Below are 24,551 nucleotides of genomic sequence, written 5' to 3'. Positions count from 1 at the left end.
GAAGGAAGTGGCTACAAACCTACCTACAAAGCAAAAAGAGAAAGTGAGGTAAAGGAAAATTCAGAAAATTCACACAGGTGATATTTTTGATATGCCACGGATAGGATATTTTAAGTGACACAAAAGAAAAAAAAATAACAGACAGATATGTAAAGCAACAAGGGGAAGTGTGTGGGCTGCAAACCGGGAAATCCAACAGAGGAGGAAATAAGTGATGCTACATGTACTGGGATGGAAAAGAGAATAATTAGTTTAGGAAAAAGTTTACATATTCATGTTTCTTTTGTCACACGAGAAGGAAGTGGTGAAACCTGTAAGCAAGGAGCTGAAAAGCGAGTGGTTTCCACTGAAGTGGAGTGGAAAAAGTGCAGCGTCAGCACGTAATAAGAATAAAACATTAACACAAAATAACAGGTAGGAAAGAAGGAAGGAAGAAAGAAGCAATAGAACTGGGAAAGGAAGTGAGGTTAAAAAGAAAAGTAGTGACGCGGGCGAAGGGGAAAATAATCGTATTAGACAGAAGAAATCAGAGAGTGATCTGAAAAGCAAAGAACGATGACCATATAGGAATCCTAAAAGAATACAGCTGTGCCGTCGGGTTAGTGGAGGTAAAAAAAAAAAAAGCAAGGTCTTAGTAGAGAGTTAGTTCGAAAAATGTTCCTCTATGCAGCCAACGGTAAGATATCGTGAATGTGAATTCGGAAACGCGGATACAGATTAGCCGAAATATCCAGGAAGGGTTCACAGATCTGAGGAACAAAAGGGACAGAGATCAAGTAAGACAGAAAGGTATAGAAACGTCAACAGGGTGAGACATCGCCCTCTAGTGCAGTGGAGTGAGAAAGCAGTGTGAACAGGTTTAGAGCTGAACATTTCACAGACACACGCTAAGCTTAGACATGAATTCCTTCATAAATGAAAAATGACTGACTGGTAGTGTGTGTCCAGAAAGGTGAATCAGAGATAGAGTGAGGGTTTGCCATGGACAGGTTTGTGAAGGTGAGGGAGAAGTGCTCCCAGAGTTCCTGCTTTATCTCCCACCTCTGTGATGGACGACTGGTCCTGGCTGGTCGACTTGGTGACCAGACGTGCGGCAAAGAGCTTTTTGAGTCTCAGATAATCATCCAGTACCACATTGAGCAGCGAGCCCTGATCAAGATATTGGGATCAGTCAAGTGATGTTAAAATATTACCACGAGATCTGGTCTGGGTGGCGATTCAGCTCTGTGGCCATGAACATGTGTATTACTGTAGGCGCATTGTACTCTGGACTCACCTTAATGGGTCCCTCACGCATGATTTGTCCCAGCTTGGCAATGTTGTCATACTCCTGTATGGCGGCTCTGAGGTAGCGATCGTCCTCTGGTTTCGAGGCCTGAGGCTCACGGCCGAAAGTTCCCTAGAATTCGAGCATAAACGGTATACCTATTTGTACGATGCCTTTTTTGGCTCCATTTTGCACGGTTAAGATTCGTCATGTGGTGTTATACCATATGATGCTATACCGTGATGTAAATTTATTATACCTTTAAAGGTGTACGCAAGTAATTATCAGCAGAAGCTAGCCAATCTGTTTTGAAACTTCATATCCCGACAAATTCAATCAAATCCTTAAAAAAAAAAAAACAACTCAAACCCAAAACACATGCATGCCCGATCGGTAGTTCAATACGGAGAGCTTTCTGAATCGACAGGCCACACACACACACACCTCCTCAAATGACGTTAGGAGAATTGCACCACAGCTAACAAAATATCTTCTGACTTACAAATCACTGATCTTAGCTTTAATGTGAACAGTACAGCAAAAACAAAATATTTCAGCCGCGGTTCTTGAACTATGACTCTACTTTTTAAAGAAGAGATAAACTACACAGTACAACATGCTTTGCTACGGTAGTTACAATTTTGGGGTTTAATACAGCGGATTGGAGAGTTTTCTTGACCCTTGTATAGGTGTTTTGTGCTCGTATAAAGAAGAACTTTCTGAAGATCAAATGAAGAAGGAAATCTCATTCTTTTTTTTTTTAATGTTGATATTGCAATATCGAATTTCGCAATAATTCCTCCGAACATACACTACTGTTACCCAACTTATCGACGGAGACTAAAAACGAATTTGACGTATATCATGAGATACTGACACCTGACTGATTTGGGGTAACACATTTTTGAATGATTAAAAACGTGTTGAAGTTACGTTGGCGTTACAGGGGCTAAAGGATACCGTGACTGTGGAGTTGACCATTAAATAGCCAGTGGCATGGTTTCGATCACAGAAATGTTAACTCGGTCTAGTGCAGTTCTTGGGAACTGAAAATAAGGAACAGAATGTAATAGTGTGCACGTGTTGAAGAGAGGGGAGATATATAACTGACCATACATAGCACTGGTATGAAACGGACGTGCACGTATGTGTGTGTGAGACTGACGTGAGTCCGGGCGGGGCTGTTCCACAGATCTGTGATGTCACTCAGATTCTCGGGCAGGTCGTCTTCGTGCTCAGCCTGAGCGGCCAACTCGAGGTTTCTGCAGAACGGGTCCAGCCATACAGGATTGGCTCTACACACACACACACAACGTTATCCATGTAAATGTTAGTCTGTTTATTTTATTTTGGCACGTCTAAACGACTATAAAACAACTCGTGGTCGTGGTGTAACGGTATTAGCATCGTTATGACGTTGCTCATGGCTCCTCATCCTTCACGGATCAGGAAAATACGGTAAACTAGAGTTCTACGGTATTATATAATAACCATACGAAAGCTTCTGAAGACTTTACTACTCGAGGTGTGAATCTGATGTCATTGGTGTATTTTGTGCCAACAGGATCTGATACATGTGCTCCCAAAACAAAGCATTTACTAGCTAGTACATTTACATTGCCGCTAATTTGCAAAATGTTATTAAAAATAAACAAACAAAGAGGCCTTTGGGTGTTTTATTTGTGCGGGGCTTATCAGGTGTAGCAGCTCGTCTGTCTCACCCTTCAAAGGTGTACTTGTTGGTGTTGGGCATATCTAGGATGTCCATCAGTCCCTGGTTGCCTGGACAGCATGCACAACAAAGCAAGCTTGTTAAAGTCGCCGCACACACACACAAACGTATGTACAAAGTCATGTTTGTCCAGTCTCCTCATGAAACTCTGAGCTGGCTAGGAACTCACCTGTAGAACCGGCAACGATGGCTTTCAGCTTCCTCTTGTGTCTATGCAACAGACACAGAATTTATTTAAAATAATAATAATAAGCTAATAAGTCACACGGGATTTAACTTCACATCAGACTGATTCAATAAGTTCAATTATAAATCAAAGTGTTTCCGTTCTAGTGAAGATTTCTAGGTGAAATCTCTGTTGGACCCTTGAGCGAGACCCTTAACTGCTCTTTGCTTAGATTATATTCACAAAAATAAAAAAAAACGTCTGCCAGATTTAAAGATATAAATGAATACATGGCTAAACCCAACTGGAACTCGGAGGAAAGTGTTAAGAGACCGGTGTAAGATGGGACCAAGGTTTAAAAAGTGACTTACACTGTTCTGTAATACCAATTCATGAAGATAAACAACATGGCCACCAGGAACAGCAGCACGGCCAGGATTATTATAGCCATCTACACAGACAGACAGACAGAGAGAGAGAGAGAGATAGACACACACACACAGAGAGATAGACACATACAGAGAGAGAGAGAGATAGACAGACACACACACACACACACACACAGAGAGAGATAGACACATACAGAGAGAGAGAGAGACACACACAGAGAGAGAGAGAGAGAGAGAGAGAGAGAGAGACACACACAGAGAGAGAGACAGACACACACAGAGAGAGAGAGCCAGAGAGAGAAAGGAGAGAGATAGACACACACAGAGAGAGAGAGCCAGAGAGAGAAAGGAGAGAGATAGACACACACAGAGAGAGGAGAGAGAGAGAGAGAGAGAGAGAGAGATTGACACAGAGAGAGAGAGAGAGAGAGAGAGAGAGAGAGAGAGAGAGAGAGACAGACACACAGAGAGAGATAGACACACACACACAGAGAGAGAGAGAGAGAGAGAGAGAGGAGAGAGAGATAGACACAAACAGAGAGAGAGAGAGAGACACACAGAGAGAGAGAGCCAGAGAGAGAGAGATAGAGACACACACACAGAGAGATAGAGACACACAGAGAGAGAGAGAGAGAGAGAGAGAGAGAGAGAGAGAGAGAGAGCCAGAGAGAGAGATAGAGACACACACACAGAGAGATAGAGACACACACAGAGAGAGAGAGAGAGAGAGAGAGAGAGAGAGAGAGAGATAGAGACACACACACAGAGAGATAGAGATACACAGAGAGAGAGAGAGATAGACACACAGAGAGAGAGAGAGAGAGAGAGATAGAGACACACACACAGAGAGATAGAGACACACAGAGAGAGAGAGAGAGAGAGAGAGAGAGAGAGGAGAGAGAAAGGAGAGAGAGAGATAGACAAATACAGAGAGAGAGAGAGCCAGAGAGAGACACACAGAGACAGAGAGAGGAAGGAGAGACAGAGAGCGCACCATAAGTGGACAAACACCAGGAGTGAGACTTTGATGTTTTGAATGAACAAGACGCAGATGTTGACAGCTAGTAGTCGGGAAAACGAAACATGACAACATATTTTTAATATGATGTTTATAGCCATTTTATTATTGAATATTTTGGTTAATAGTATTTTTCTCCACCTGCATGTCTCCAAAGAGGAACATCAGACATCATTAAATTCTTTTATAATCAGTTACACAGAATAGTTCTAACAGGTAAAATACCCAGATGTGTTCCAGCTCCTAATGTTGTGGACACTCACCTGAAGGGTAGTGAGGTCATCAGGGGCTCGTCCACTCACAGCAGGCTGGACATCCAGGACATTGTAGTTCCTGAACAGATTTCTCAGCTGTTCTTTATTCTCGTCGATCATCTGAATAACCCTGTCGGTGTGCCAGTCAACCCATAAATCATTGATATTTTCAGTACTTAGTTGTACACTGATAGATCAAAGATATTAATATAAAGTTTATATATATATATAAATTGTGTTATAAGTTCTTTCTAATTGTCAAGTGACCATGAGTGTGTAAAAAGGCGCTATAAAAATAAAATTATTATTATTATTATTATTATATCCTGACCTCTCCACGTCCAGGATGCGGTTGGTCTGTTTGTTGACGACGTGAATCAGAACATCAGTTTGAGCAAAGTTCACTCTGCCTTTTTTATCCACATGGAACTGAAAGAGAGGAAAAGAGGTGTAGATTCGCTTTAAGGGTTATAGTTTTTAAATCTGTCCCGTTCACGCTTTACAAACAGCAAATGTCTGTACCGTGAAGCGGCTGTTACAGGAAACTAATTAACGATGGGGTGGTGCTGATGCACGTTACCGCCCCGAAGTCGATTATTTGAAGTGTTTTAATCCTCTTACACCACAGCAACCTGCCAAATTTGTAATTAAAGTTGTGAACTTGTGTCAGCGAAACAAGTTAGTTCCTGTAATCACTGTACAGCACGTTACAGCAGCTGTAAACAGTTATTCCCTACAAAAAAAACTTACATACGGTATAGTTTTTCCGCCACACAGTTTACTATAGAAATCATAACGAAGCACAAGCGCATTAACATCAGCCGGCGATACTTCCAGAGCTGCTGTTATAGAAAATGAATCAACACCTTTCGATGAATCAGACTCGCGAGTTCAACTGTGCAGCGGTATAATAGCAACATAACCGATGTTTAGACGCACAAAAGCCTTTAAAACCCTGGTGTGTGACAGCAATCTAAATCACAAGGCAACTTTTCTTTTAAACAAATGAATTACCGCTAATTGACCTGAACATAATCTCTGCAATATAAATATGATTTTGAAAAATGACCAGTCTGTTTATATTATAGGACCTGATGATGACAGAGAACACTTCAATACACATGAAAGCACACACACACACACACCTGTACATCGTCCATGTTGACTATGGCTCCTGTGATGTTCGAGAGCAGGTTAATAAACTCCTCCTGGAAGAGCCAGACACGTTCAGGGATCTCGTTGATGATGAGCTTCACTCTCTGGTCATCTCTCAGGATGTAGATGCCCACCAGTGCCACGTCGCTGTGGCCTGAAAGGTCACGTGCCAACACTTCCACCACAAAATAGCCCGGGTCATAGGCGGTGAAGAGGTCGAATGTTCGGATTATACCATCTGTCTCGCCTGGACAAGGTATGGATTAGACGCAAGGATTAGAGATGAGTACTGAACAGAACAGAATAGACTCGACCAAATGATCAAGGAAGGAACAGGACACAATGTGCTTTTATAGGAAATGAATTTAAAAACGGAGTGATGCGATGTATTTTCCAGTGATGACAATTTCTGATTTATTAAAGTAGACCACAGCATACTTTTTAAATCCATTTACAGTTCCTGAACGAAACACAAGCGTTGAAAAGCACAAACTGCGATGAGAAAGCGATACACACCGATGATGAAGACATTGCCGATGTCCTCTGACTCGTTCGACTGCAGTTTGATGTAGCGGATGGACAGAATGTGATAAAGAACGAGGCTGTTGTTGCCGGTGTCGTTATCGATGGCCTGAACCCGAATCAAATCCGAACCGACTTTAGCATCCGCTGCTACGCCTGTAGAGAGACAGACGGGTTAATATGGCATCGCGTCCCATCACGCACCTGCACCAATCCCACACCTGAGCCAGGCACGCCCCCCCGCGGTCTCGTCCGCACTCCTGTACCTGCAGTGTACTCCACCTTGGTGAACCTCGGCGGCTGATCGTTGATGTCTTCGAGGTAGATCCTGACTTCCTGTAGGGTCGGGTCACGGATCGGGTCGAGCGCCATGCGGTTTCGCTGCGACCTTTGACCTCTCGGTGGCGTCCAGTTCCTGTTACTGGAGGCTTTGACGATGACCGAGTACACTGGGATCTCCTCCCGGTCCAGGTCTTTTCTCACTCGCAAAACTCCAGCCACGCTCAATCCAAAGTTCCCCTCGGTGTCTCCACCTACACGTCAGCGAAAAGACCACAACTTGGACCGCGTCGCTTGGCTCGGTTTCTCTAACAGACACGGAAAATCATTTTAAAAAGAGCTTCGTAAAGCCCTCCTGCTGCCTGATAGACATCCCGGACCCCAAACCCCTCCGCTGAAACTAGTGGTGCGGTCCGTCCTGCGATCGTCCTGTGAAGCGATCGTGTCTATTAAAGGCATTTTAAAAGGGACAGCACCTACGGCAGTCACTTCAATTACCTATACGTATCAATACGTAACGTTTACATGAGGAACAAGTCAGAAATAAAAGACTTTGGGGTGTGCTGATTGAGGAAAATAATCGACAGGACGGTGCAGTGCAGTCTTACATGAAGCAAAGTTACTGTTCTCACCACAAAGTGGAGTATTCTCCTATAACAGCACATCCTGAATGTTTTTAATTGCCAATTAGCACTTTTATCCATTTATAGTTACATTTAACGTTGCAGAACATCTGCGAAACAAGTTGGGGCCTGTTTGTTCAGCTCATGCAGAAGGAATTTCCTCGGCGCACGACTTCTTACATTCCCACCTGTGTACAGTACACACACCTGCCCTCGGGAGGATCCTCCAGCACGACGAGGGCTTTTGTGTGGTTATATACAAAAACGTTTCTTTTCAGGAAGAAGCGCTTATGCAAGATGATTCTGCAAATAAAACACGGAACTTTGTTCCTTTCTGTACGTGCGTCAGGCTTTGGTTTTCAGAAGTGACACAACAGCAGCTTGCGTCACTTCTCGGCCGACTCCGGTGTTAAAACCTCACTCTGGTGCTTTTGGGTAACTGTGTGTACCGAGTTGTTTTTCTGTGTGTGTTGAGAACAAGTACTGATGTTAGGAACAATTATTTTCATTTGACCTGGTAACTTAGAAGTTCAGTAAACGCCTTTATGTTCTTTGATGCAGAACCGGATTAGATACGAATCCATCTTACACATAGCGTGTCCCAAAAGTCTCCATACACAGGAGAAATCAACACTTTTTAGCGTTTTAACGGGAGCCAAAGTTGCGCGGGACGACCCTGTGTGCGTTTGCAAAAGAAACGGCAATCACGTCGAGGATTTGATATTTTCAAATTGAGTCATTTTGGAAGGAGTCTCCAGTGTTAGCACTTTGTAAAGGTAAAGCTGTAACTTTAAGTCTTCAAGATGGAAGACTGTTTTGTTTTTTTGTTTTAAAAAAATAAAATGAATAATAATACATTTCAAGAGAGAAAAAAAATCATACAAATACAAAGCACCAAATTTAAGGTCGGTTTTAGTAGTAGTAACATTTGTACCTTTTCTCAGGACTTCATTTGTATTGAAATTGAACAAATAACCCTCACTCGTGCACATTCATAAAGATTTTTCCATGATATTAGCTTGTAATTTTACCCTCATTTTGTTAGAATTCGATATTTCAAGTTTAATTTGTTTCATATTATTATTATTATTATTATTATTATGTGCACTAATATTTGTTATAGGTTTACACCAGAGGATAGCGAACCTACGTTTTGTTATACGGTATTATCGCAGCTGATTTATTACCGTATTATTACCACATTTATAATTGTCTTATGCTCGTGTCCAAACCTGCAATAAAATAGTAAACCACAGCATTGGAGCCTTCGTCTGCATCCACAGCTCCCGTAACATTGCCCACCACTGTGCCAGAGGGGGAGTGCTCGGGGACGGACAGAGACTGAAACAACGGACCACCTCGCTGAGAGAGAGAGACGGAGAGGGGGAGAGAGAGAGAGAGAGAGAGAGAGAGAGAGAGAGAGAGAGAGATTCAATCACAGTGAAAAGTAAAATACATTTTGTAACCATATTTTAGCCATCAAAACAACATTATTGAAATCCACAGCCTGATTCGGTGAGAGATAACATTGGTAACCAAGTATTGAACAGAACATGAGGGTGAAGCTTATTGAGTACAGAAACTCTCACTAACCGGGGGTTTGAGGAACACAGGCTCGTTGTCATCGATATCAGACAGAGCGACCTGCAGAGGCTGAGTCGTCTCATACGGCACAGGCTGTCCAAGGTCATAAGCTACCACAATCAACTACACACGCCCGCACACACACACACACACACACACACACACACCATGATGATCCTGTGCATAGCTATAAATAACAGTGGGGTTTCCAAGCACCCACAAGTATTTATGCAAAATTAAAATTTGCTTTTAAGAAAACCTCAGTGGAATTACACACACAAGCGCACACACACACACATTTTTCATCTGACATTTTTGGTTTTTGTTTACTCTTTTGATTTGTTTTAATTCTGTTTTATTTTTCTTGTACGTGCTATAAAGATGTGCTCACTGTTGTTTTAAATGTACTTCATGAATCAATAAACTAAACCCTGTATAGTATACATACATACATACATACATACAGTATCTCACAAAAGTGAGTACACCCCTCACATTTATTTGATTATATCTTTTCATGTGACGACACTGAAGAAATGACACTTTGCTACAATGTAAAGTAGTGAGTGTACAGCTTGTGTAACAGTGTAAATTTGCTGTCCCCTCAAAATAACTCAACACACAGCCATTAATGTCTAAACTGCTGACAACAAAAGTGAGTACACCCCTAAGTGAAAATGTCCAAATTGGGCCCAAAGTGTCAATATTTTGTGTGGCCACCATTATTTTCCAGCACCGCCTTAACCCTCTTGGGCATGGAGTTCACCAGAGCTTCACAGGTTGCCACTGGAGTCACTTTACTCACTTTTGTGAGAGATACTGTACTCCGAAGAAATGAATGAACAAAATGAAAACAACGAAAAAATGTTTTATCTTAAGGGTATAAAAATTGTCTTCAATCATTATTTAATAACAATCAACTGAGTACAATTTTGTATTATTATTTCATAAAAAGAGAGAGAATTTATTTATTTATTTATTGCTAATAGACTCGGGCTTTCGGTCCTTAATTTGTGCCCTAAAAAGCACATGTAGGACTGTCTGAACGGTCACACTCACGCTGTAGAGTGCCTGCTTCTCTCGGTCCAGTTTGACAGCAGTGGTGATGACGCCGGTAATCGCGTCAATGCGGAAATTCTCCCAGTCCCGGTTCCCCGCTCCGGTCTGCAGGAAACTGTAACGCACCTCTCCGTTCACACCTTCGTCCTCATCCGTCGCAAACACCTCATACACCACCAGGCCCGGCGGCTGCTCCTGAAAAACAGAGGGATACAAGAATGTTTGCTTACACCGGAATACTGCATTTACAATACAGTACAGTTGAGTGTTTTTCCATGATGTAATACCTTCAACAAGTCTGTCACGGTATTAAATCCCCCGTTCTGCTTGCCTGACTGACTGACTGACTGATTGACTAACAGTCAGCCTGCATGAAAAACCTGCATTTCAAGTTTACATCTAAATATGCTGCTTTGCTTCATTTTAACGGTAACGTTTACAAGGACCTCTATGACAGACGCACCACCTAAGACCAATAACAAATGGATTAAAAACCATGTTGTCGTTTAACAAAGAAAAATGTATAATCGTATACATGTTTCGTTTTTTTTTTTTTTGGAAGGAGTCGTCAGTGTCGGTGCAAATTTCTGTGGAATAAGATCAATAAAACACAAGAAACAGGAGAAGAAAAAAAAAATGTAAAAAAAAAAAAACCCAACATCTTCACCCGAAGTGTTTTATTATACAAATAAAAAAAAATATAACGCGACGGCGGACAGGGACGCTTTCTACCCGATTCAACAGTAGATATGGAGTAGACACGTGGGCTATACTGTATAAGTTCAGGAGAGGATGCGACCGCACACATTCACAGCAACATCTCGGTGCATTCATACGGACGAGTAACACGTTCGGTTCAAGCTCCTCAGAATGACGAACTCGCTCAGAGCTGTGTAGCATCAGCGTGCTATAGCCTGTCGTTCTATTCACCAACACTTTGTAAACAGCGTTGCGTATCGCATGAACCGTTCGACGACGGGGCACTTGGACAAACAGGAGCAAGCCGTGGCACGTTTCGAAATGCGGGGCGCGCGCGCACGCGTGTGTTTGTGTGTAGTGTCCAGATGACTGCAACCAGCACAATGAGGAACAACAGCAGAGATTAAAGTAAAATGAGTCATACTGTAGGTTGCGTGACTGCGTACATGCAACACTGTCCTTGTCTGAGACTGGAGTGGCACCAACTGTTTTCATTTCATCGTTGATCATAAATTAAAAAGACTATTTTGACTGTAGTATTGTAATTCTCATATATTTATCAATAAAAGACTACAATGATGGGAAACGTCGTATTTTTCCCTGATGACATAAAAACAGTTTGCACAGCTTAGACATTTAGACCTGAGGCAATAAAAGATAAAAGCTTTATTCAGCTCATTCGCTTGAAATTTTGTCACATATAATACAACACGGCTGCAAGGCAAATCCCAGATTTATATTCGTGTGCTCATTCTTTCACAGGGACTTCTCTGGAAGATGCTCCATATAAAAGGATAAAAAAAAAAATTAAATAAATAAATAAAAAAAGGTGTAATTGTTAATATGGTGAGGTTTTCTATAGGCTGGAGACTGGAATATAATAATGTAAATGCAGTTCAGTTCCAGTTCAGTTTGATTTGTATAGCGCTTCTGACAACGGTCGATAAAATCTAGTATTTTATTTCACTTGGTAATTTAGCGGTGCTATAAGAGGAGTAGAACACTTCAGGAGATGATCGTCGAGGTAAATGGACGGGATGGATCATCTCTTCAAGCGTCCACGAATGCATCGACGCTTACGCGCTCACCTCGAGGATGTGCATGATGGTGCCGTTAGCTGGCCTGACGAAGACGGGTCTGTTGTCATTTACGTCGACGACGGTGATTTGGAGAAGCGCCGTGCCCCAGAGAGGAGGCCGACCGTGATCCGTCGCCACTACGGTCAGATTAAACCTCTCAAAACTGTGCAGCAAACGCAGAGAACGGATCAGACCGGTGTCGGGATCAAGAGAGAACGCATCTGAGAGAGAGAGAGAGAGAGAGAGAGAGAGAGAGAGAGATGTTCACTGTTAGGTTAAATATTGGTTAAAAAAAAAACATTAATGGATCTTTGCAACCGTGTGTGTGTGCGTGCGTGTGTGTGTGTGCGTGTGTGTGTGTGTGTGTGTGTGTGTATATGTGCCGACCTGCTCCAGGCCCCTGTAGGCTGTAAGTGAGCAAGGCATTCTCTCCCTCGTCCAGGTCTGTAGCTAAAAGCGTGATCACAGACGTGCCACTTGGCTCATTCTCAAACACAGTGGTGCTGAACAAGCGCTCGGAGAAGCGCGGTCGGAAATCGTTCACGTCGAGCACCGTAACCAGGACCTGACACAGAAACAGAAAGGAGAAACAGATATGAGTCATAGAAAAGCCAATGAATTTGTTGTGAATAAAAACAGTCTCAAATTGTGACATTTTAGAAACCGAGTCCTCAGACCTCAGCTTACTGACAGTTAATAAAATCCAATAAAATCCTTGGACTTCTTGAAAAGGAAGGCGCTCGTTTTATTCAGAACACCACACCAAGCACACAAGAAGTCACAAGAAGCTGGAAATAACCTGCACTGAGTTTTCCCGCCGGTTGTTGGGGCTACCTCCAGGATTGTCCCTGGCGACAGCTGTAAGCGTGTAGTGGTCTTTAGTCTCTCTGTCCAGCGGAGACAAGATATAGATGTCCCCCTGTGAGAAAGAGCGGGATGAAAGGACGGGACATCATATCTTACATCGTATCTCGGAGTGTGTTATAGCCAGGATTTGAAATGTAGGAGTTAAACTTTCCGTGCAGTTATACGACACGTAGAGAATGATTTTGCCAGAGATTACTTTTTTAATTAATAAATAATAATTATTATTAATTAAGAAAGGCACGTCGTACGTTTTATCCATTTGTAGTGACATTTAACGTTGGGGTCACTTCACCAAATCAAGGATTATACATATTTCTTTGTTAAAATAACAGAATTCAACTGATTCGCGTTCTAACTGATTTAATCGATATTAAACATCTGTATTGTCGTAACGGACGCCTCGATAACATTCCAACGTGTGTGGGTTGTATGCGTGCACAAAACATAGCACTGAATTGTCTTCCTGCATACTTGCATTCCAAACTCACCCACAAACCCCACCCCCCCCCCGCACGCTCGCGCTCTCTCTCTCGCTCACACACACACTTACTGTAGATGGGGTGATCCCAAACTTGCCCTCTCCATCGACCAGCCCGTACTCTATCACCGCAAACAGGCCAGAATCTGCATCTGTAGCACTGACTCGCACAATGATGGTGCCCAAAGCCACATCCTCAAACACCGGCCTCTGTAAAAAAAAAAACAACAACAAAAAAAAACAAACACCCACACACACATTGAAAAGTAAGTCAATTATATGAGGTACTGCAAATCTATGTATGCAGTTTTTACTTCTATGTCAATATCTTCCTTGCACAGCATTTCCTGTATAATCTTATTCTGCACATGTACCACGAATAGTAAAGCACGGTCTGAAGCATGTGGTAATTCTTATCAACCAACATCTGGCGTTAAAGACGGCAGTCTTCCACACGCTGTCTTATACACATTTGCACATGTACAAATAGTTTCTAGCAGTTCACACTAACTGCGAACTGTTTCTCACGACAGGAGCTTTTGAGTGTTTCTCTACTCGAAGGCCATGTGCATGAATCCATCATTAACAATTTAGGCAAACTGAGCTGAGATTCTGTTAGGTTTAATCTCTGAAGTGTGGAAGGAAGTGAAAACTACTCAAGCTGAAATCCTTAACTGTTTTAGAGCTCTCAGAGAAAATGAAGACTATGTGGTGAGTATTTTTTCAGCTTGATCAGTTTCAGGCACGGAAGCTTTAAGAGCCGAGAGTCGATTAAGGTTGTGTTATACAACAACGTAATTTTTTTTTTTTTTTTAGTAGCGGAAATCAAACGTGGTAAAGGGTTTGACTTTCTGACTTTTAAATGTGAATATTTTGTTGGAAATATTCCATCCATCCATTATCTGTACCGCTTTATCCTGGAGCCTATCTCAGAGGACTTGGGGCCACCTTGGACAGGGAGCCAACCCATTGCAGGGCACAATCTCACACATTTACACACTACGGACAATTTGGAAACGTCAATCAGCCTACGACACGTGTCTTTGGACCGGAATAGGAAACCGGAGTACCTGAAGGAAACCCCCAAAGCACGGGGAGAACATGCAAACTCCGCGCACACAGGGCGGAGGTGAGAATCGAACCCGAAACCCTGGAGGCGTGAGTGCTAACCATTAAAGCACCATGCCCTCCTGTTGTAAATATTATACGCATTTAATCCGATATAAAGTCAAGAAATGAACATTCAAGTATAACACTTGAAAATGTAAATATCCTGCTTGTATAAGTATTATTATTATTATTATTTGACAAATCTGCATTAGGATTTCAGAACTGCTGGTTCTTGGCACCGTGTCTCCTGACTTTTAGACAGTGTGAAAGCATGAATCATGATTTTAAAAGAACGTAAAAGTGCACGACAAGTAAAAAATGTTACAGTAATGATTATTAAATACACTTTACACTATACTATGAATTTGGACACCAAGAACGTGGAGTGTGAAACTATAATCACATTCATTGCTGTTGAGATTGTAACACAATTGTTTCTCTATAGAATTTATAAATATTTATTAAAATTCTTCCACATATATTTAGTGAAATACATGTTTCTAATTACATCAGTGAAAGTATCATTTTGCTGTGTACCTACACTCAATCTAGAGTGATAACTGCCTCTCCTGGTTCTTTCACATGGAGTGATCTACCATCATCACTTCTATCATCACATTGGATTCTGTGGGTTGGACTGTGAATCGTCTCAAGTTCTGATCAGATTGTGAGCATTTAAATGAACAACACCTGACTCAGGGAACTCGGAACAAAATAGTGGTCAACTAGTAACTTAGTATCTCAATGGATACATTCTAGAATAACAGTTATATAACGATTATTTTATTCGTGGTAAATCATTGCTTGTAGTTTCTCCTCTGTAAGTCGCTTTGGATAAATGTACTGTACAGTTGCTCTGCCCAAAGTGTGTGAATAGTCTCTTCAGGGTCCTGGTACCTGATATGACGGCTGTGTGAAGACAGGGTTGTTGTCATTTACATCGACAATGCGTAGATAAACAGGAAGTTCAGATGAGCGCGGTGGACTGCCCTGATCCTGAGTGCGCACCGTGAAGTTCAACCAGTGCACCTGCTCAAAATCCACCGTACGATTTGCTATAATCTTCCCTAATGGACAAAATACAACATACATCAGGTTACACATCCAAAACTTTTTAAAAACCTGACTGTATTTATTACTACCACCACCACAACTACTACTATCACCACAACTACCACTACTATCACCACAACTACTACTATCACCACAACTACCACCACTACTACTACTATCACCACAACTACCACCACTACTACTACTATCACCACAACTACCACCACTACTACTACTATCACCACAACTACCACCACTACTATTATCACCACAACTACCACTACTACTATCACCACAACTACCACCACCACTACCACCTGCACCATTACTACCACCACTTCTACTACTACCACCACCTGCACCACCACCTCTACGACCACCACAACTACTACTACCACCTGCACCACTTCTACTACCACCACCACCTCTACTACTTCTACGACCACCACTACTACTACCACCTGCACCACTTCTACTACTACCACCACCACCTCTACTACTTCTACCACCACCACCACCACTACTACTTCCTCAACTACTACTACTGCTGCTACTACTACTACTACCACCACCACCAGCACTACTACTTCTACCACCACCACTACTACTACTGCTGCTGCTACTACTACCACTACGACCACCACTACTACTACCACCTGCACCACTTCTACTACTACCACCACCACCTCTACTACTTCTACCACCACCACCACCACCACCACTACTACTACGACCTCAACTACTACTGCTGCTACTACTACTACCACCACTACTACTTCTACTACCACCACCACCACTACTACTTTTACTACCACCACCACCACCACTACTACTACTACTACCACTACTACTTCTACTACCACCACCACCACCACCACCACCACTACTACTACTACTGGTGCTACTACTACCACCACTACTATTACTTCCTCCACTACCACCACCACCACTACTTCTTAAAGTTGTCATGCATATCCTGAGGAAAGTGTGTGAGTAAACACATCATTTCATACTGCAGGGGTGTGTGTGTGTGGCGTTGTTTTTACCTGTAGAGGGGTCCTCCAGTCTGACATAGCCTCCTCTGGGCAGATTTAACAGCTCATAAAAGATCTGGCCATTTGGGCCTTTGTCCGGATCGACAGCGGACACCGAGAGCAGAGTGGTGCCGGGCTGAGCTCCTTCCAGAATGCTCTCGGAGAAGTTGGTGACACCAAACGGACGAAAACGGGGAGTGTTGTCATTCACATCCAGCACACTGATGGTCAGCCTGGCTGTCAAGAGTGGGGACGAGAAGCAGGACAGAAAGATGGGAGAAGTTTGAGAAAGGTTAATACGGAGTGGATTAACTTTAAACCATGTTGTTAATATTTTATATTTATTGTAAAGCAAGTAAGTAAAAAAAAAACAAAAACAAAACTATAATACTTATTTAAAAAAATTAGAACAATAAATTATCAAGGAAAATAAACTAGACAACCGGGAGAATAATTTAAAGCATAAACAAACAGCACAGTAAGGTGAGCGTGAGAGAGACAGAGAGAGAAACAGAACATCCATACTTACCATTGGGCACACTGACCGACATGTCAATAATGTCACTGGCATTGTCATGCACCGACACTATGATCTCAAAAGTAGCTACCAGCTCTCGGTTTAAAGGGTTCCGTACAAATACAGCACCTGTGGAGATACACAGACCCCAGTCATTTCCAGGTTCTGTAACTGTGGCAGAATCAGTGATAGGGACACTGGTGGCATTTCTTCTAAGGAGACATTTATGTAACATTTTTGAAAGAAGTCTTCAGCGTCAGCATTTTGTAACAGTCGGAGGTAAAGCTGTAACGTTGTCCGACATGGGAGAGTCTTCAGGAATGATGACTTTGTGCTTTGTCTGGAATCTGGTGAGGAAATGGCTGTTTATTGCTGTTAAACTAACTGATAACAGGACCTAAATTTCACAACACTAGTATTACATAACTAAACAGATAAAAGTATGACTGGGTTCTTTAATCTTCATAAAAATAAAAAAAAAAAGTTTAAAAGCATTTTCAACTTGCTGTGGTATAAGAGGAATAAAACATACCGGGACATGAAAACAATCATCCTTGCTTTTGGCCACATCCCACCACTGATCATATCCTATAACAACATGCTTGGTCGTGTTTTATTCCTTACATAACTCAAAAGGTCTAATATATACATTAAATATATAGCAATAAATTGGTATATGACAAAATATTTATGTTATATACAATAAGGTTTAAAATATTGTCCTTAGACTACATGATCTTTAACAAAAGCAACAGCATTTGACCAGTGTACTGCTGTTCCTCAGCCCATCATTTCCTATAGAGACACAGTTTTTTCTCCTAACAGACATGTTCCAGTCTCAGCTTACTCTTCCTCCAGGCTCTCTCTCTCTCTCTGTGTAAATATTTGTCTATACCCCACTACAGTCTCTATCTCTAGCCCTTATCTTGTATGTCTCATCTCTCCTCATCCCTGACATGTCTGTCTCAGACTTTGTCACTGTTCTGGGCTGAGTCTCTTAGACCCAACTCCAGTTCCAGTCCCTGATCCAGATACAGTTCTACCCCTGACCTGTCCTTGCTCCTGTGCTTGCTTAATCCAGGACCTTGACCATGTCTCGAAACCTTCTGTTTATGATGCAGCTCTTATGATCGTCTCTATCTTCCAGACCAGCCTATAACTATATCTCTGTCATGTTTCCATCTCTTGCACCAGTCTGATAAGTGGCCCAACACCTGACTCCATGGACTATGTCCCTGTCTCCCATGACCATCAATGTCCTGTGCTAAGTTTTCTTCATATTTCAGAGATCCCTGGTTTCCTGGACGCATTTTTCCCCCCCACGTATAACCTTGCTTGCCTGTTTTGTAAAATCCATAATAGCTTTACCAGCGGTTGGTGTTTTACCCACGATTTGATATGTGCAGTGGGCGATCACAGTGATTGCTGGAAGAGCCTACATACGAGTTTACATGCGACCACAAGATCAGTATATACTTTAGACTTAGTTGTGCTCACCTGTGTGAAAGTCAATCCCAAATGAGTCCTGCAGACCCCTCACTTGGTTATTCCCATCATCCCTCGCTTCCACGGAGATGATGTAATACTCCAGACGAGGTTGGAGGTCAGGGTCCGAAGCAGCTAACGTGGCCACCACTACGCCAGGGGGTGTCGACTCATTAACACTGATAGTTTGCACAGGCTGCAAGAAGCGAGGTCGAGAGTCATTAACGTCATCCAGCACGACAGTCAACGTGGCCGTGCCTGAAAGCGTTGGCGTGCCACGATCTGTCGCCATGACGACAAGCCGATACGAGCTGCGCTCCTCACGGTCAAGGGTGGCGTTGCCCACAAGGACAGCACCGGAGACGGCATCGACCACAAAACGGTCCTGAGCACCGCTCTCTAAACGGTACTGCAACCAACCGTTGGAGCCTGCATCAGCATCTGTGGCCGAGAGCTGCGTCACTACCACACCTGAGTAAAACATGCGCGAGTATTAATACAGAAAAACAGATAAGAGAACTTTTTTTAATCAAATGTTCAGAACTCCAAACAACAGCTTTTAATATTCAACTGTACTGTCTCCACATTGCTGCAACCCATCCACCACCTCCTTAACCTTAATAGGGTGAAAACAAGTGTTCTCAGTAACATCTTCTCAAATACACAGAGATACAGGTCCTCCCTGTCCCTGTCAAGGAGAACCCTGTCTCTCACAAGTTCTTACCAGTAGGACTGTTTTCTGGCAGGCGCACAGTGAAGCTGGAAGGGCTAAACACTGGAGGATTGTCATTCCTGTCCAGGATGGTGATGGTGAGAGGAACACTGCTGTTCAGTCCGCCAATGTCTTCACTGACCAAGAACAACTCCACTCGTGGATCAGAGAAGGCTTCCCTGTCCAACACGGCACCCTCACGAACCGATACCACGGCTACAGCGGAGAAACAGCTCGATGTGACAGAGACCAAATTTCATTTCTGCTTCATCCTAAACTTAATCGTAATGAGTTTTTTTCATATCTATTAGAGAATGTGATGTATTAAAAGGTTTAAATGCAATGTTTCAAAAGCGTATCTCACCTGTGGCGGGGTTGATGGTGAAAAGATCCACCCTTGGACCAATCAGGCCATATTTTACCACAGCATTTGGTCCGATATCTCTGTCTGTAGCCAAAACGGGCCCATTTAGGATAAGCACAGTGGTACCTGGGCGACAGAGGGACAGAAGAAGTTTTGCGCATTCCTATTTACAGTTGTTTTTCAGGGTAACGGTGGATCCGAAGCCTATGCTGGGAAAACCGGACACAAGGTGGGAATATACCAAGAAGGACCACTAGTCCATCACACATACACACACTCATTCAAACCTAGGGTCTGAACCAAGGGTCAATTAAAAGTAGCCAATCCTACTGGGGTTTTGGGGAGGAAACCTGAGAACCCAGAGAAACCACATGGACACAAGTGTAACTCCACACTGACAAGAACACTGGAGTCCTTAGGACCCTGGAACTCTGAGGTGACTACCCACTAGGTAACAAATACTACGTGAAAATCATAATTCACCAACTGACCATTATTGGAGCAACCAGGACTGACGTATGTTTTGCCTTAAAGGGGTGTGTGGGGGGGGGGGGGGTGGAGTGGGTTGCTCGGCTGCCACCTTATTAAAAAAAAAGAAATCCTGAAGAAGAAAATACTGACTCTACTGAAACACAATCCTATTAATATCCTTAACCATGAAATGTTTTTTAAACAAAAAACTTCATGTTAAAAACAGACTTCCTGGTGGTAGGACTTTGCATGCTACAATAAATCTAGCCACCAATTGCATGGTGTAAAACCAGAGATGTACAGTGGTCATTTTGGATGAACTCCCACCAGGCCAATGGTTGGGAAATTCCTGTCCTGGATGTCCTTATGCTCTGCACATTTAACACAACTGTGAACTTGGCAAAAACAGGGAAAATAAAGATGCACTGTGCATGGATTCCTGGGACTGCGAGACTGTGTCTGATACCAAACACTAACAGGAAGTCCATATCTTTTCCATATCTCGGAGGCTTTGCAGGACAAATCTCTCCCTCTCTTAGGCAACACCAAACTTTCTTTGTGCACGCATAGAGAAGTCATATTTAACATTATTCTTTAGTTAGTTACATTTATATAGCGCTTTTCTAGACACTCAAAACACTTTACATAGTATGGGGGAAGGGGGGGGGGGTTCCTCCTCAACCACCACTAGTGTGTAGCATCCACCCGGATGATACGAAGGCAGCCATAGTGCGCTAGAACGCCCACCACACACACACACGCCGGCATTTACACACAGATAACAGTTAGAGAGATAAGATCTGAGCCAAGAAAGCTATTCCCTTAACGCCAAGAAAATGTTCCAGGCTATCTAGAAGAATATTGTGATTGATGGTATTAGAGCTGGACTGATATCAAGTATTACAAGCAAGCAGATGCAGCCCTGGTCGGAGGTCAGTAGTAGGTCATTTATTACTTTAGCCAGTTAACGTTTCAAGAGTATGATGAGGCCTAAACCCTGACTAAAAGAGTACTTTAGCGTAAAGTATGAGATTCCTATGCAAGTACGAACTCTGCTAGGATACTGGAGGATATTTGAGATAAATGGGTATAAAGATAAATGATATTGACCCATATTTTGAGAATTCAAAGAGCCAATGTCAGGTTTGATAACTGCTAGTTTGAAGAATTTAAGCATTTTAGGGAGTCCAAAGGAGGAGTTTAGTAATTTTTTAAACAGAGGTTTGTTTGCTTCTGGCAGCACATCCATGATGAAAGCCACAGCATTATTTCAAACTGGCCTCAGACAGCAGAATGAAGTTTTATTTGTATATAACCAACAGACATTGCAGCTCTATAAAAATCCTGCTTGACGTCCATAATGACCAAACCAAAGCTGGCTGAGTAAAACTCCTCTGAGATGACATGAGGAAGAATCTTTGTTAGGAACCAGACTCGAACAGAACCCAGTTTATTTCTGGTCATGAAGAAAAGATAGGACAACCTGTAGGGGAATTCTCGCTGATCTCTCCTCTGTAGCTCGATGACGTGAAGATCGGCCGGTTGTCGTTAACATCCAAAATGGTGACCACCAGAATTTCCGAGTCCTGCAGAAACAGAAATTAAAGGAGGTGACGACCTGCAGATATGCAACACGATCGCACTCATGACTGGAACGCGAGATGAAATGAGTAGGTACTATGCCATTATAGTGATGGTTTTACTCTTACTGTTACACTTCATTCAATTTTAACACCATTTATTTGACCAAATTTAAGATCATCATCATTCCCACGGAGTATGATTGGGCATACGGTGCACTACGGAGGGTTTACAACACCATTGTTATACCCCATGTACCCTTATGTATATCGGAGGCTTACAACATTGTTAAATTCATGTGGACTCTGGGTCGCCTTAGAAATAGAAAAATCAGGCTAAATATAAAGGACAAAATAATACACTGCGTAAATATGAAATATACAAATGAATGTGACTACAAAATAATAAGCTGCGCAGTACTTACCCTTCGAGCAATACGTGGGTTCTCTGGATTGTCCTTCACTGTGATGGTCAGTGAATATTCTGCAATTCTCTCTCTATCCAAGGGTCTGTTCACCTGAACCACACCTGACTGAGAGAACGAGAGAGAGAGAGAAATGGACTCACCATATTACGTCCCATTCAAAACAAATGAAACCGCAGCTCTTATATGAACTCCTCTTCCCAAGTACAAGCCACCCTCACTCCCTCCCACCGTCCCTGCCACTCTCTCACGGTTTCGTTGATGTAGAAAGCGCCGTCTGGATTGCCCGCCGTGATGTTGTATGTCAGGAGAGCATTGCGACCACCGTCGGCGTCCTGTGCTCGCACCCGGGCGATGGAGGTCTGGACAGGTGCGCCCTCACTCACACTGGTGTTCAGGGGCAAGTTCATCAATATGGGGTCGTTATCATTAATATCCAATACCACAACCCCCACCATCACCTACACACGCAAACAAAACCTTATTAGGGGGAAAATATTAGGGGAATATCACATGACTGTGTGGGCATGTGAGCGTATATACCGTGCTGCTACGTGGAGGTGTTCCCAGGTCTTTAGCAGTAACCGTGATGTTATAATACGCCGTAGTCTCTCTGTCCAGTTCGACGTCTCTTCTGACTCTCAGCTCCCCCTCCACAGGCGAGACTATAAACTCATCTAGCACACACAACACAGAGAAACACTAAGAGAAGAACCTTAAAATGCCCTCAAATGCAAACAGTCTCTCAACGCACATTCAATTCTCTCAGTAACACATTACTATTACTACCGCTCTCACTTTCACTCTCACATTCACAAGAAATACGCATCAACACATTCGCATTAACAGATCAGATTCTCATGAATATACATCAAACATTCGTGCGTTCAGATAAAATTCTCACCTTCACCCAACATGCTCTTCCATTTACATGTTCCGCAAGTCACTATTGTTCTCAACCACGTTAACGTAAAATGCTCTCACGTTCGTTATAAAACGTACGGCAGTCTGAGAAACCCATTTGACGTGTTCGAGTTTTGATCGTAACTGCGGTTTTCTGCCTATAACCTATCTCGCTACATCAATTTTAACAAGACAAAAGATGTGTTATTTCATCAAAACTATAAGGAGCCAGTTTAACAAATGCAATGGTATTAAAAAAAAAAACAACAACAACAAAACAACAGTCTGCTTCAATACGTCTTACCTGCAACATTATAAGCTAAATACACTTGCGCTATTTAGTAGCAATTAAACCAGATTGAACCAGAATAAATAAATAAATAAATAAATAAACAGCTGCTTTCAGATGGTATGTTTGTGACTTTCAGCGGAAATTGGAAACAAATCTTTCAATGCAGTTTCCCCCCCTTTTCGTTTTTTTTTTTTTGGGGGGGGGGGGGGGTCAGATTTTAAAATTCTAGAACTTTTACTTTTTATGGTTGAGATATGTGCAAAAGTGAAGCATGTCTAAGTTCAGCCAAGCCTGTAGGTTCCAGAACTTTTTCCCCCGTGATTTCACCACATGAAGGGGTTTTCCAGGCTGCCACATAAATATGCTCACGTTTACACATAAAAAGCTCTCTGTATATATTGAATAGCAGCCAAGTGACACATTTCACACTCCCAAATCTCTACTCATTTTAGGCCAACTACCACTGAAAGCATTTGAAGTAGTATTTTTTTTTTGGTCATCTGTCTCACACTTACACTCACAGGAGTGGGAATAAACTCCACAGAGGGCCATTGAATTACACAATGTCAACTAGATTTCAGATTATGATCCAAGTAGTCTGAACTTTCTGAATGCTTAGCCTATAGCTGAATACTGTGGTTTTTCTGCGGATTAATTAACGATCGCCATTAGACCAACAAACGAAACCAGAATATGCATAAATATACCATTTATTCACTTTCCCATGGTCTCATGTCATATGTAATGATTATACAGATGGCGTATACTGATATAGTGGACAGAAGTTCTTTATGACAGGAACTTCTCTCTCTCATATGTGGTGGCTTGACGGTTAAGGCTCTGGGTTACTGATCGGAAGGTCGGGGGTTGAAGCCCCAGCACCGCCAAGCTGCCACTGTTGGGCCCTTAGCAAGGCCCTTAGCCCTCTCTGCTCCAGGGGCGCTGTATCATGGCTGACCCTGCACTCTGACCCCAACTTCCTGACATGCTGGGATATGCGAAGAAAATTTTTTTTCCCACTGTGCTCTAATGTACATGAGACCAATAAAAGACTCATTATATCTATACACACACACAAATATTATATATATCTATATATCTATCTCACACACACACACACACACACACTGCTCTCACTGTTGGGGTCTCCGGCTGTGATGCTGTATTCCACTTTTCCATTAAGACCCGAGTCTTCATCAGTGGCCCTTAGCGTGCAGACTCGAGGCCCCGGCTGGCCCTCTGTAATCTCAAACGGGCCCTCGAAGGGCCTTGGGAACTGTGGGGTCACATCGTTCACGTCGATCACATTCACCAGCACCTAAAACACAGAGGAACGAACTAATGAACATTTCCAACTATTACCATGAGTGATTCATACTGTTCCTTTGCTGACTTTTACAAAACGTTTGGACAGAAAGACATCAAGTACAAGTC

At 42.6% G+C, this 24,551-nt stretch overlaps 1 protein-coding gene across 1 annotated transcript in view; it reads right to left on the bottom strand.

Moving 5' to 3' along the window:
* Positions 1 to 24,551, bottom strand: part of cdh23 (cadherin-related 23) — a 232,171-nt gene that overhangs the window by 1,381 nt on the left and 206,239 nt on the right. Inside the window, exons 40-68 of the mRNA XM_053620401.1 lie at positions 24,255 to 24,435; positions 22,466 to 22,599; positions 22,174 to 22,383; positions 21,923 to 22,030; positions 21,401 to 21,503; positions 19,447 to 19,572; positions 19,095 to 19,298; positions 18,383 to 18,841; positions 16,898 to 17,014; positions 16,381 to 16,605; positions 15,179 to 15,348; positions 13,244 to 13,381; positions 12,626 to 12,745; positions 12,214 to 12,391; positions 11,836 to 12,047; positions 10,049 to 10,243; positions 8,999 to 9,112; positions 8,638 to 8,767; positions 6,770 to 7,036; positions 6,498 to 6,659; positions 5,972 to 6,228; positions 5,158 to 5,255; positions 4,836 to 4,956; positions 3,537 to 3,616; positions 3,169 to 3,209; positions 2,989 to 3,049; positions 2,433 to 2,562; positions 1,277 to 1,399; positions 1,042 to 1,149 (exon numbers count right to left, since the gene is read on the bottom strand). Of these exons, the coding sequence (XP_053476376.1) occupies positions 1,042 to 1,149; positions 1,277 to 1,399; positions 2,433 to 2,562; positions 2,989 to 3,049; positions 3,169 to 3,209; positions 3,537 to 3,616; positions 4,836 to 4,956; positions 5,158 to 5,255; positions 5,972 to 6,228; positions 6,498 to 6,659; positions 6,770 to 7,036; positions 8,638 to 8,767; positions 8,999 to 9,112; positions 10,049 to 10,243; positions 11,836 to 12,047; positions 12,214 to 12,391; positions 12,626 to 12,745; positions 13,244 to 13,381; positions 15,179 to 15,348; positions 16,381 to 16,605; positions 16,898 to 17,014; positions 18,383 to 18,841; positions 19,095 to 19,298; positions 19,447 to 19,572; positions 21,401 to 21,503; positions 21,923 to 22,030; positions 22,174 to 22,383; positions 22,466 to 22,599; positions 24,255 to 24,435 (4,572 nt within the window). The remainder of the gene's footprint in view (positions 1 to 1,041; positions 1,150 to 1,276; positions 1,400 to 2,432; positions 2,563 to 2,988; positions 3,050 to 3,168; positions 3,210 to 3,536; positions 3,617 to 4,835; positions 4,957 to 5,157; positions 5,256 to 5,971; positions 6,229 to 6,497; positions 6,660 to 6,769; positions 7,037 to 8,637; positions 8,768 to 8,998; positions 9,113 to 10,048; positions 10,244 to 11,835; positions 12,048 to 12,213; positions 12,392 to 12,625; positions 12,746 to 13,243; positions 13,382 to 15,178; positions 15,349 to 16,380; positions 16,606 to 16,897; positions 17,015 to 18,382; positions 18,842 to 19,094; positions 19,299 to 19,446; positions 19,573 to 21,400; positions 21,504 to 21,922; positions 22,031 to 22,173; positions 22,384 to 22,465; positions 22,600 to 24,254; positions 24,436 to 24,551) is intronic.

This window comes from Ictalurus furcatus, chromosome 3 (genome assembly GCF_023375685.1).
Source record: "Ictalurus furcatus strain D&B chromosome 3, Billie_1.0, whole genome shotgun sequence".
NCBI classification, from domain to species: Eukaryota; Metazoa; Chordata; class Actinopteri; order Siluriformes; family Ictaluridae; genus Ictalurus; species Ictalurus furcatus.
This window is presented reverse-complemented; position numbering and strand designations above follow the sequence as displayed.